The sequence below is a fragment of the Cyprinodon variegatus genome, unplaced genomic scaffold (genome assembly GCF_000732505.1).
Source record: "Cyprinodon variegatus isolate N-32 unplaced genomic scaffold, C_variegatus-1.0 Scaffold143, whole genome shotgun sequence".
In the NCBI taxonomy this organism is placed as follows: Eukaryota; Metazoa; Chordata; class Actinopteri; order Cyprinodontiformes; family Cyprinodontidae; genus Cyprinodon; species Cyprinodon variegatus.
Window position 1 is genome coordinate 336,523 of NW_015150596.1, and position 12,207 is coordinate 348,729.

At 40.2% G+C, this 12,207-nt stretch overlaps 1 protein-coding gene across 5 annotated transcripts in view; it reads left to right on the top strand.

Moving 5' to 3' along the window:
• Positions 1-4,718: 4,718 nt before the first annotated feature.
• kirrel2 (kin of IRRE like 2 (Drosophila)) overlaps positions 4,719-12,207 on the top strand; it is a 46,195-nt gene continuing 38,706 nt past the window's right edge. For 4 of the 5 annotated variants that reach the window (XM_015376899.1, XM_015376901.1, XM_015376902.1 and 1 more), the window contains exon 1: positions 4,720-5,387. In XM_015376899.1, the coding sequence (XP_015232385.1) occupies positions 5,330-5,387 (58 nt within the window). In that variant the 5' untranslated portion in view covers positions 4,720-5,329. Of the gene's footprint in view, positions 5,388-12,207 lie in introns of all 5 variants that reach the window. The other variant, XM_015376900.1, reaches the window with a different exon arrangement.

The following is a 12,207-nucleotide window of genomic DNA, read 5'->3' on the forward strand; positions in this document are numbered from 1 at the left end:
GGCTTTGTGTGTGTGATTGATGGCTTATGTCTGCTAATCCACTTTTAAAGCATTTATAAGTGTAGATCACATCTGAAATGACATCAATAAGAACATCAAGTAAGAATCTATTTCCACACATGAAGGCACATACGCAGACACACTCATTTACCCAAGTGCTCAGTCACACTAACCTGGGTTGGCTTCCCAGCTGTGCAAGCTGTTTCCTCCATCAACATGTGTTTACTGGCAGGGGACCCTTATGTTTGCATTACAGGGAGGCAATAAACAGGAAGGCCAACCCTGGGGTTTTAAAACTACCATTTGGAAGGAGGGGGGCTCATGAGAAGTGAACCCTAATCACTACATGGTTCAATGTTTCAATAAATTAAAAAACTGTGTATTTGTCTGCATGTTTGATGTTTTCAAAAACCAACGTGTACTGAGGTCCTCAGCGTCCAAGTCTAAGGTTCTTTGATGAATTTTTCACAGTTTTATGGAGCTTGGACCACCTGGATGATATAACAGGGCACATTTTATGCATGTGTGCCTTTACTCATGTGTGTTGTGTGTGTGTGTGTGTGTGTGTGTGTGTGTGTGTGTGTGTGTGTGTGTGTGTGTGTGTGTGTGTGTGTGTGTGTGTGTGGTTGAAGGGGGACGCTTACAAGGAGGGTTGTGTTCACAGTAAATGAGCCTCAGTCTTTGCTTGATACAATATACAAATGAAAGTCTGATTAACCAGATGACCGCAAGCCCTTTTATTTTGACTAATCAATAGATCCTTGAATTAGTAATGAACAACATCAAAGTTGAACACTACAAACAGCCAGGGGCAACTAACAGACAGCCCTGTTTTTCTTTCTCTTATAAAAGCTGAGGCTTTTGTTAGAACATGGTAATTATACTTTGTTTGTGTTTATCTTAGTGTCTACTGTATATTCACAAACACTTATTGACTAAAAGAAGGTTAGAGACTTACACTTTAATGGTAATCTAAAATTACACGTGTTTTTTTGTTGCGGTTGGGTTGTTTTTTTTATATTTATTATTAGTTTTGTTTTACAATTAAATGACCACTAGGTAAGAAAATAGCAAGAATCTTTTATTATTTAGAAAGCAATCTATTTCTGTCAATATAAGTTAATACCAACTGGTTTTGTTATGCTGGGTTAAAAACAGAGACGTTGTTGATGCCCAACATTCATATTGCATTGGTTACAGGTTTCTAAAAAAAAGTCTGAATGCCCTGGTGAGCAATGTTAGGGCCAGCATCTGGAAAAAGTAAGGACATCACTTCTTTACAAAGTAGCCACGAGCAAGCACCCTCTTAAGATTTTTGAAAGAGCGGTCAATGTTCATGTCAATAATCTGAGTTGGATCTAATTGCAAAACAAAACAAAGAAAAAGATAGTTCATAAAAGTTGACCCTAGAACCTTAGAGAAGTGAAAGCTGATTTTTTTTAGATGATGAGGTGACCTCAAACTAAAGTTAGCCATTCAGTAAAAGTAAAAATCCACTTTTATTAACTCTTTAGGAACATATATATATTTTATGGTTATTTTGGTATGCAACTCTTTTGAACATTTAACCCTTAGTTTCCCTCATCCAAATTGCAAAGAAACAAAACCTCTTCTTTTTGTAACTTTGTATCATTAAACAGGTCCTTACTCGGAATTTTTAGATGAGTTTTCAGGGTTCCTATCTGATTTCGTGTTGAATACTGACAGGGTTATGATAGTGGGGGATTTTGATAGTGGGGGATTTTGACACGCTGATGATAGCTTAAATGCAGCTTTTAATGCTATTGGCTTTGTTCAAACTGTGAATAGTCCCACACATTCTCATCTTCATACTTTGGACCCTATGTTGCTGTATGGCATTGAATGTGAAGAAATAACAGTATTTCCTCACAACCCTGTCCTCTCCGACCACTTTTTGATAGCCTACATGATTAGTTCCTCTCCCCCAAAATAAGGTTTCACTTTAGCAGATCATTATAAGATATTGTAGTCATAAATTTTAAAGAATCTGTCACTTTCTCTCTCATCTGTGTCACTGAGCTGTGCTGCAGAGCAAAAATTTAGTGTATTCCCCTTCACAGCATAATGATTTTTGTTAAACATAACCTGATCCTGAAAGACAAAAAGACCAAAGAGATTATCATCGACTTCAGGATATCCAGACCTAGCCTCGTGAGACCATCCTGATCTCGCGAGCTTTCAAAATTTCAATCACTAATCAGTCTGGAGACTCCCCGTTGAAGAAAATTTGGAGCCGTTCACCAAACAAACGTCCAATCAGCGTTGGCTTTGAGGCGGGTTGAGGTGTGACGCAACGAGAAGCGCGACAGTTCAGTCTAAAGAACATGGCGGCTTCAGCCGATGAAACTAGTGTTAGTGGGGCTATCGAGCAAATTTTATTGGAATTAGAGTATTTCTTCACTGAAAAAAGAGCAAAACAAGACAATAAACGCACCTTAGTTTAGTTTTGTCTTCAATTTAATGTTTAATTTTCAATAACTCTTCAGTGCAGTATTCAATAACTCAGTGCAATATTTATTTACTGACGTTACTCCTTCAATAACTCTTTGCAATATATATGTATATATATATACTCCTACCCTGTATATAGCTAGCTCTTATTCATAGAAAACATATTTATTGTGCAGGAATAAGGTCTTAGCCCTGTTACACTGGTAGCCAAGTAATCGACATTTCGTTGTCAAGATTCACCTTGTGTTTTTTTGTGCAATGACAATAAAGGAAGTCTAAATCTAAGTCTAATGTGGTTGCTAATTCTCTGTATATTGCCTTAAACATCGTAGACCCTTTGAAAAAGAAAAGCTTTAAAAATAGAAAGCTGGTTCCCTGGTTTCCCCCTTTATTAGCAAAAGGGGGAGTGGTGGCCTAGTGGTAAGGGAATAGAGCTTGGAATCCTGAGGTTCTGAGTTCGAGCCCCACTCCGACAGACTGCCACTCTGACTCTCTGAGCAGCTACTCCACCCCATCCCCAAGGGGATGGGAGAAATGCAGAGGTTAATTTCTCCATTGTGAGATCAATAAAGTTCAGTTAAATTAAATTAAATTAATCCTACGGGAATCCTACCTAATCTGAAACAAAAGTTTGCTGCTGTATAAGATGACCCTTTGTGAAGCAAGAGCAACATATTTCCCCCCAGTAATAAAGAAGAATAAGAATAATCATAGATATCTTTTTAATACAGTTGCCAAACTCACCCAGAGCCATAGCTCTGTTGAACCATCCATCCCCACTGCTCTTAGCAGTGACGATTTTATAGGATTCTTTTCAAATAAGATTGATACTATTAAAAATAAGATTGGTTTGTTCGGATTATCTCTGAAAGGTGAGGCAGCATCTGAGGGAACTATAAAATCTGACCCAGATTTAGACTGCTTTGATCCAGTTGAAATTCCAAAGTTAGCAAAACTATTATATTCATCTAAGCCTTCAACTTGTATGTTAGATCCAATCCCACTGCTTTATGAGCAGCTCATAAAGTAGTGCTAAATAATTTGTTTTGCATTTTGTTTTACTTTTTCTACCCTCACTCATCCTAACTATGTTTAGTACCCGTCTTCTATCTAATCATTAAAGAGGTAAATGCATTAAAGGTTCCCATAGAAAAAAGGTTTTGGAGATGCTGATGGAGCAGCAACTCACACCATCTTCTTTACTTTTAAACTATAATGAGCCAACTGGATCTTTGTCTTATCAGAACCCATATTATGCCCAAAATGTATTAATCTGACCAAAACTGACCCAGTTGAAGGGAAATTTGTGAAACTGTTTAGAAGCAACAATGAAGCTACTAAAGACCAACACTACTGTTATGTTAAAGATCCTGGAAAATATGGGCCACATTCTACAATATAGTCAGTTTTTTTTTTCTGGGAATTTAAGGGGCATCTGCTCCAGAATTTATATTTTCAAGCTCTTACATAATCAACAGCTGCCCATGTGAATAAACTAAATGCCTTCTATTTTGGACAATTCATCCACAATGACAAAAACAATGTTTAGAGGACTGAAAGTGTTTTTTTTCTAACCTGAGATCAAAGTGCTGACTTTTTAAGCATTAAGTTAAAAGTATCATTGCTATGGGTATGTTTGAGTGCTTTGGGTGCTGGTGCACAAGATGAGCAGAAAAAGCAACTAGAGGGTTACCTCTCAGCCCTTCTTTGAATCAACACCTGTTTGAAACCTGGACAGCAATCAGTGTTCATAAACATATTAGGAATGGTTTTAAAAGATGACTTCAAGCCTCCAGAATTACTCTGGCTTCTAGGGAAATGTGTGGAATGAGCTTAAAAGCTGAGTCCATTGTAGGAAATTAACCATTGGAGAAGTTTTTAAATATTCATTGAGAAATAGACTTTGTTGCTGCTTTTTTTGCTGTAAATTAATGAAAATAATTTCAACTGAAGGAAACTGACAAATAGGGTGACATTTTCAAATTCCTGCCTTTTATCTAACCTAGATCATAGTCTTTTAAATACCTACAAGGCATGAAAGTTCAATAGGCAGAAATCAAAGACGTTTTCTTTTTTTTCACAAGCATACTTCAAATTTTACAATAGTCTTTTTAGCAACCCAGCGTGATTGTGCAGTCTTTTTTGAGATGTTCTTGAAACGCTCCTCCTGGCGCCTCCTTAGCCAATGGTAGTCCCCTGGGGGCGTGAGCCGCAGGGGAAGAGGGGGAAGAGTGTGAGGCATAGGGGCTCCTGCGAGTCAGCTCCTGCCAGATTTGTCGAAACCCACCACCAGATGACTGTCAGAGTGTATGTCCAAATGGGAAGAGTTAGTGAGATTTAAAGTGAGGAGACCCGCCTGGGAGATGAAAAAAGGCATGTGTTAGAGAAAGAGGCTGAGGCACAGTGAGAACAGAGTCAGAGCAAAGTGTAAGCGGACTCCAACGGACCGCAGAGAGGCAACTTCACCGGGATTGTTGTCACTGCGCGTTGAGGCAGAGGATAGATTGCTTCTGAGCGGCTCCGAAAGGAAGAAGCATGCAAGAAAAGACTTAAAAGCGGATCGTGGATGAAACTTGACTGAAACGTCCAAATCACTGACGCTGCCGGAGAGCGGAGAAGGAGGCAAGAGGCGCGCCAGCGAGGAAGGACCTGGCTTTGGAGAAGGAGCTGATGCTGTGGGAAAGTTAACAACTATGGAGATGTACAGCTAAGTGATACGATTGAGTACTAACCGAACCCCTTCACAGTCATTTCCCCACACCGAATGAGGTTATAGACAGAATCCGGTGCGCTTTATCATCCGACCCCGGTGCCGTGGTGGACCCAGCCAGCTCGTTCGGCATCTTTTTCACAGTCAATGGACAGGATGCCTGCACTCACTTCTCTATACCTCATCTTTTGCCTTATGGTGACAGGTAGGATGTTTTTATTCATTTATTTTTTCTTTGATTTTATAATTTTGCATGCAGAGCTCTATCCATACAAGAGGATGGACTGCTGCTCCATATGGCGCTGCGTCAAGTCGCCTTAGAGCGCTGCTCTGCTGCAATGCTACATTTCACTGCTGTTACTTCCCAGTAAATGTTTAATCACTTATTTAAGAAAAGGAAAATAACCAACCGCATCTAGGGATTTCACTTCACGTCAGTCCGGGTAATAAAAAAAAGCCAATGCGTAATTTGGTTTGGTTCGTCTCTGTTGTTGTGCAAATTCAGGTTGTCTGTTTTGAACGGGGACTTTGCGCAGGGTTATGTCTTCGGGGCGCACCTAGATGAAGTATAACTGAGGCGTTGTGCTTAAAGCAAACAGGAAACTGTGAATACGGACTGCAGAGCATATGGGGGGACTCAGTTCGGAACACTAAAGAGTGGATCAGACAGCGAGGATGAATGGGACAAAGACAGTCTTGCAAGCGTTAATGCTGCTCTGCGTACGGCTCCGTATCCCTACAACACTAGAAAGTTAGTCAGTGGTCCACGCGGTGATTTTCATCTATGAAAAGATGAACTGCTTCGTTGTTTGGGAGCAGATCGTTAGTGCAGAATAGAAGCGCATAGGTGTGGATGCAGCGGGACACATAGTGAGGGATGGTAGGAGGGGAGAGAGGGTCAGCGTGGATCGGGTGAGTTAATGGGATAGACAAATTGGGAGAGAGCGCTTGTTTTTTTCTCGGAGGGCAGACACAAAGCACCTGTCTCTTCTCCGTACAAATCGTCACCCTCTCCTACGGTTCTTTGTAGGGCTGACTTAACGCTGCTTTTGTGAGTCATTGTGGCAAAACGCGCCCATGCGCTTTGATAATACATCACCATGTGTTTTTTTTATTATTATTGTTTTGTTTTCAAAGAAAATGTTTCACACATTTCTGCTTTTGACACTGTAATAATGTTTCATTTGGTACTTAAATTACATTTCTGAAGTTGGTAGATTCAAAATAGTTTACAGAAATATAAACATCAGGATCAACAAGGTGCATTTCTGAGCAACTGCTCAGAGCCGGCCCAAGGGATAAACAAACTTAGCTCATGTTTAGGGCCCCCAGGCCAGCTGCAGAGGGGCCTGGGGAGGGTTCTCATGCAAACTATAGCTCTCAAAACGTGGTTTGTAGTTGAATATCAAAGAATAAAATCTTTGACATTTTTTCAAATCTTCAAATTTGTATTTAATCATGGATTTAACGAACAGATAGAGGGGGGAAATGGTCATAAAATGTCCATACTTTAACCATGTATGCTCTTTGCTGTTCTGTTGAAGTCACCTTTTAATGGGAAAATGTAACTGTACGATCACAGAAAAAGAGTATTTACTTCTATTTATTGCTAAATACCATATCCTACCTGTTGGTGCACAATGACACTCAACTGACTAATCTAAGATCACCATACTTCTTCCTGGGTAATAGCAAAAATGTATTAGGCAAGCAACAAGATCCATGGGTTTAAAGCAGGTTAAAGCAAGGGACTGCAGGTTGGTAAATAAGTGGATAGCCACAGTAATTACCCTAATTAAATCATGTTGTTATATGAAAAATAGATCTTAACTCCCTACTTTATATCTGACACAATTATTGTATTTTTTCTTAGATTTACATCACACAAAACATAAAAAATACCAAATTGCTCAGTCTATAACATTTCAGCCCATACAAGCATGTACAAAATTTGGAATACATAATTCCAGGTCATTGTTAATAACCAACAACACCATTCTGACAGAATGTCTTGGAAAGACAGAAGATGGTATTATAAAATCTAAGACCTCTGGCAGCATTTGTAGTTTCTTGCATGAATCAGTTTTTCCCTTGCAGCTCTTAGCAAATGGCAAAGCTTGCCCAAATGGCCATTTGCTGCATGCATACGTCTTCACCTCCAGCCCCTAGTTCCGCATTATTTTGTCATTATTCAAAAGCCCAAGGGAGGAGACATGACACCAGTAAACCTCCGCTCCCTGACAGACCAGCAGCAGCTGGATGAGAAGAAGCCAAAGCTAGACAGTGGCATGTATCCCATGACCTCAACCCCATTGCACATTGGAAACAGTCACATCTCTCTCTTATGCTCTCTTCAAACAAATACACACAAATAATGAAAATGGCAACAGCTGCCCTAATTAGAACCTAAGAGACCCTAGACCTCATTTAGTGGGTCACTTTTTAAGGCACAGATGCTTAAAATTGTTTGTACTCAGAACTTCAACTTCTAGCTTCTTTTTTTTCTATTACTTTTGATGCACATGCATGGAATATTGCATATATTTCTCTGTATGTAGTCTTGCTCAACACAGATAATTTACTTTCAGAGGCCTCCCAGAGGAATTGGATTCCACACTGCATCAGTATTCCGAGTAATCTTCAGTGAGCTCTTCTTTGGAACCTTTTGCTTTGGGTCGCCCGCGTCTCATCGGGCCAAGTTCAAAGGCTGCAGGCTGAGATTACAAGTTCCTCTCCCTTCCTCTTAAGTCGTGTCACCACTCATGTCTCACTATAGTGTAACGGAGGAGAAATTTTCCACCTTGCTTCCTCCTCTTCTTCTCACAGCTCTTTTCACCAGGTTGCCTGAATGTGTGACTCTGAATCAGGAGGATATGAGAGTAACTCTGCCTAATGGGCCGGAGGCAGAAAGTAGACTTTCACCAAAGGTTTTGAAAAGCCCATTCACAGTCATATACTTTGAGCAGTGAAGTTCCAATTTGAAACTGTAATGTAGCAGAGGAGATGAGGAATACCCATCTCTCCTCCCTGCCATCCCTCTTTTCCTTATTACTAAAGATAGGCCCTTTCTACTTGAGTCCAACTTTGTATGTTGGTGGAGAGACAACAGAGCCCATGAGGTTTGCTTTAAGTAGCCGTACATATTTTATAAACTGACACTCTGGGCTCTTTGAATTCTTGTGGATAAAGTCTGGACGGGGACAGTTAAAGAGGAAGTTGGGGATAGAGGAAGATGGTAGGCAGGGAGGCTTAGACTTGGACGTGTCACCCACATCCTGGTGATTAAGCAAATAAGCATCTCATGAACAGCAATAATTCCACTGAGGTTTTTTTTAAAAATTTGCTCTGTCTCATTACTCTTGTCAAAAACATTTACAAATATGTTCCGTTTGCTTTGTCCTTACTTTTTAAAAGTCTTTTTTAAGTCACCATGATAAAAAAAACAATGCTTGGAAGGTGAAGAACCCCAGCAAGTCCTGAACTCAAATGGATTGCATTATTTAGAAGACAAAGTCATGGCAAAGATATGGATATTTTCCTCACTGCTGGGTATCTTCTGTGAGCTGAAGCGATGATTATCTTGTAGGAGTTTGGACTGAAAATGGAATCTAAATTAGAAGCAGGCCAGTATGAGATTCTTAAAGTATGATCACTCTGCACAGAAATACCGTGGTTCCGTGGTATCAAAAGTGCAAAAGATGTAAAGAATAAATTAGCTTCAATTAGTTATTTAAAAACAACTGGAAAAGCAGCTTATACAGTAGCTTGCCAAATGTAGCGTTAAAACAGCGCTATCAGAATAAGAGTAATGGGTGGTAAATGTTTTATCTTCCAAAGCATGAGCACAGGCACACACTCTGGAGTAACAGGGGTAACAATGGAGCCTCATAAGATTGCTTGTCTGTAATCAGTTTTGCCATTTGGGTAAACACAGATAAGGAACTTGGCAGTGCATCTTGAGGCGTCATTATCAACTCTGATCAACTTAACTGGATGTGTGCTGCTGGTTCTTGCAAAACACAGGAAGCTCAAAAGTATCCGAGCAGCAAACTGTTGATGGCACATCGTCTCATCCAGTTTTGTTTCTATCTCCATCTGCCCATCCTCCTTTTGTCTTCACTCTCTCTCTCTCCCTCTGTCTGTCTCCGCACATCCTCACCTTGTCTTCCTCTGGGTCAGTCAGAAGATCTGAGGAGGAAATGAATGAGAATAGGACAAAGGAGGGCCATGTCAGCATCCTGCCATTGCCTTGAGTCTTCTTCCCTTCTCTCCGTCAGGGGCCGTAACATCAACATATAGCGGGGATGTGAAAGCAGAAAATTATTTACTCTTTTTTTTTCCCTCCGTGCAAACACCGTAATGGGAAGAATGGAGAGCGGAAGAAAGTGGGATTAATTTGGTGCCTTTCATTAAAACATACCCCCAAGGGGAACAGTCACATTCATACAGTAGCAGCTATTTTTAAGGAAGACTTGGATTGCATTTGTCTCCCCTAAAAATGCATGTCACCTCCTTCTAGAGAGATGTATCATCGGCTTCAGGAGAGCCTAAGCCCAGAAACAAAGACACAATGAAAAAAAACATCAGAAATATAGGACCACACAATAATTTTTATTTCCAATCAATTGCTGCCTGGTAGGACAGGGATGTCTCCTGCCGCGAGACAAAGACCAACAGCAAATTGAAATATATCTTCTACATTACGGCAATATCTGTTGTTTCTGTTATCTTCACTAGCTTTGTTCTTTAACTTTGTATTACAGATAGCTGTATGGACTTTGGCAGCCAAGGGGACTCTTGTTAAAACAAGAAAAGTTATGTTTGCAGTGCCACCAGACAGCATTAATTTGACACAAGATGCTGATTTTATTTTATTTTTTTGTTTATTTTCACTTTGCATCCAACTCTCCTTATAAGAAATTTGATTGTTAGTGGAACTGACTAAGTTGTGGAGCTGAAAAATGTAGCGCTGTGTACCAGGGGCTTGACCATGGAGGTCAAGGGCAGACACTGAAAGAAAAATGAAGACTGAGAAGAGTCTGACATTGTTAGAGGTGTGGTTTCTTTCTACAGTAATTAGTTAATTTGCAATTCTCTAGTTATTGATGCATCAGTGCCATTTACGTGATAATTCCCTGGCCACCTACATGGATGCAAACCATAGATTTATCAAGAAATTAAGTTTAACCAAAATTGGCTGATTTTCATGCAGAACAACTCAATACAGAAACTGTTCAGTTGGCTCCGAAGTGCCAAAATTACATTATTAGCAGATCAGAAAGCACACCAACATGGCGACATCAGTTCTACTTGGTAGTTTACGCAGCATAACAATTCTAGATTAGCATCAAGGAAACTACATAGAAAAATATAAAAAAGGTGGTTCATTCAAGCTTGGATTTCAAGACTTTCAGCAAATAGCTAGAAGGTTGACTGTCTCCCAGGAATATTGCTTTATGCATTGCACAGCCTGGGTATGAAAAAGTTGAAAGCCTTTTGGAAATCTTAGCGTTACGGTAAGTATCCACTTTCTCTGGGGAATGCAAACAGAGAATGCTGCTTCACTCTTGTTAGTTGCACTAAACAGGCTAATCATAGATGTAAGATGAACTCTGTTATGATTTTGTCTTTAATAAATGTACTATTACTTTCTATATGCGCCGTCTTATATACAGTATACTATGACATAACCTCTGCTACTCGTACAAATATATAATTACAGCTCATGGGAGGAAAGGCAGAAAAAAAATATTTTTAAGACTCAAGTTGCTTGGTGAATAATATCTAGTTTTCTTCTTCTTTGTCAGTTATCACAGCAAGGAATTTTTGGACTAATATTTGGTTATCGATACTAACCAAAGCACTTAGTCTGCTGTTGCTTGAGCTGCTCAGTGTGGTTGCGGGAGGTTTCTTTGAGGTCTTTATGGTAAATGTAGTGTGTCTTTTGTTTGCATTTTCCTCTGGAATTTTTGGATCTCAACCTGGGAGGTAAGGAAAGCAAAAAGGGGATCCATTAACTGAAGTGATGTCACTCAACACATATCAACTGATCATTTAAACGAAGCTCCTTCGATGGCAAAATATTTATCTAGTAAAGTTGTGAAAAAAGTAAGCAGAGCAAATAGCTGGCTGAGGTGTTGATGGCAGGGGTGAGAGGCTAAGGTGTGTCTCTCTATTTTTCTCTCTGTTTGGGAAAAGAAAGGCAATGCAAAGATAACACCAGGCTCAGCATGAAAGATGGGAGGAAAGCAGAAAGGAAAGGAAGGGATAGGGGTCAAAGGGATTTACTGCTAGGAGCCCAGCATTCCGGGTAATGGATAGGCTTGTAGTGGTGTAAAGAAAACCAGTCACTCTTCTTCTCTAGACAACAAAGGTGAAAGGCAACAAAGGGGTAACTGACAGTCTGAGGAGGATTAAAAGAAAGTTGATAATGTGACACCCTTTGCCTAAAATCCTGTCCTCTCATGAGCTGTTTGTCATCTTGAGAGTGCAGATAGGGGTGGGGTACAAGAGATGCTTGCTGCATTTTTGTGAAGATGCTGCAGGGAGGGTACATTGCTGAGTGCTTCCCAGGCTGGCTAAAGTAAACCAAACACCCATCTCCTATAGGCAAAGCAACTCAACCATTGTTCCAACACATTGCACCCATCTGACTTAGGTATCTTTCACATTGTGAGGATCCCTGGGGGCTGGAAATAGAACGAATCGGAGGAGTAGAGGGACCGATTATTCCTCTACTCAAAGCATCCACAGATGGGACTACCGCGTGAGGAGGCTCGCTGTTTGGTTTTCAAAATCCCAGGCGTTTGCTTTGCAGTCATGGTTTAGGAAATGCTCTGGGGGATAGTGGAGAGGAGAGAACCACTGGAGACAGCAGGGGAATGGAAAGGCGCTGAGGAAAGAAAAGAAAAGACACTGCAGAAAAAAAGTGTGCTTAATATCTTGTCAGGGTGAATATAGTGTCATTGTCAAGACAGAAAGACAGATGATATAGCCATCCAATGATAGGGTGTGTGGGTGAGAAA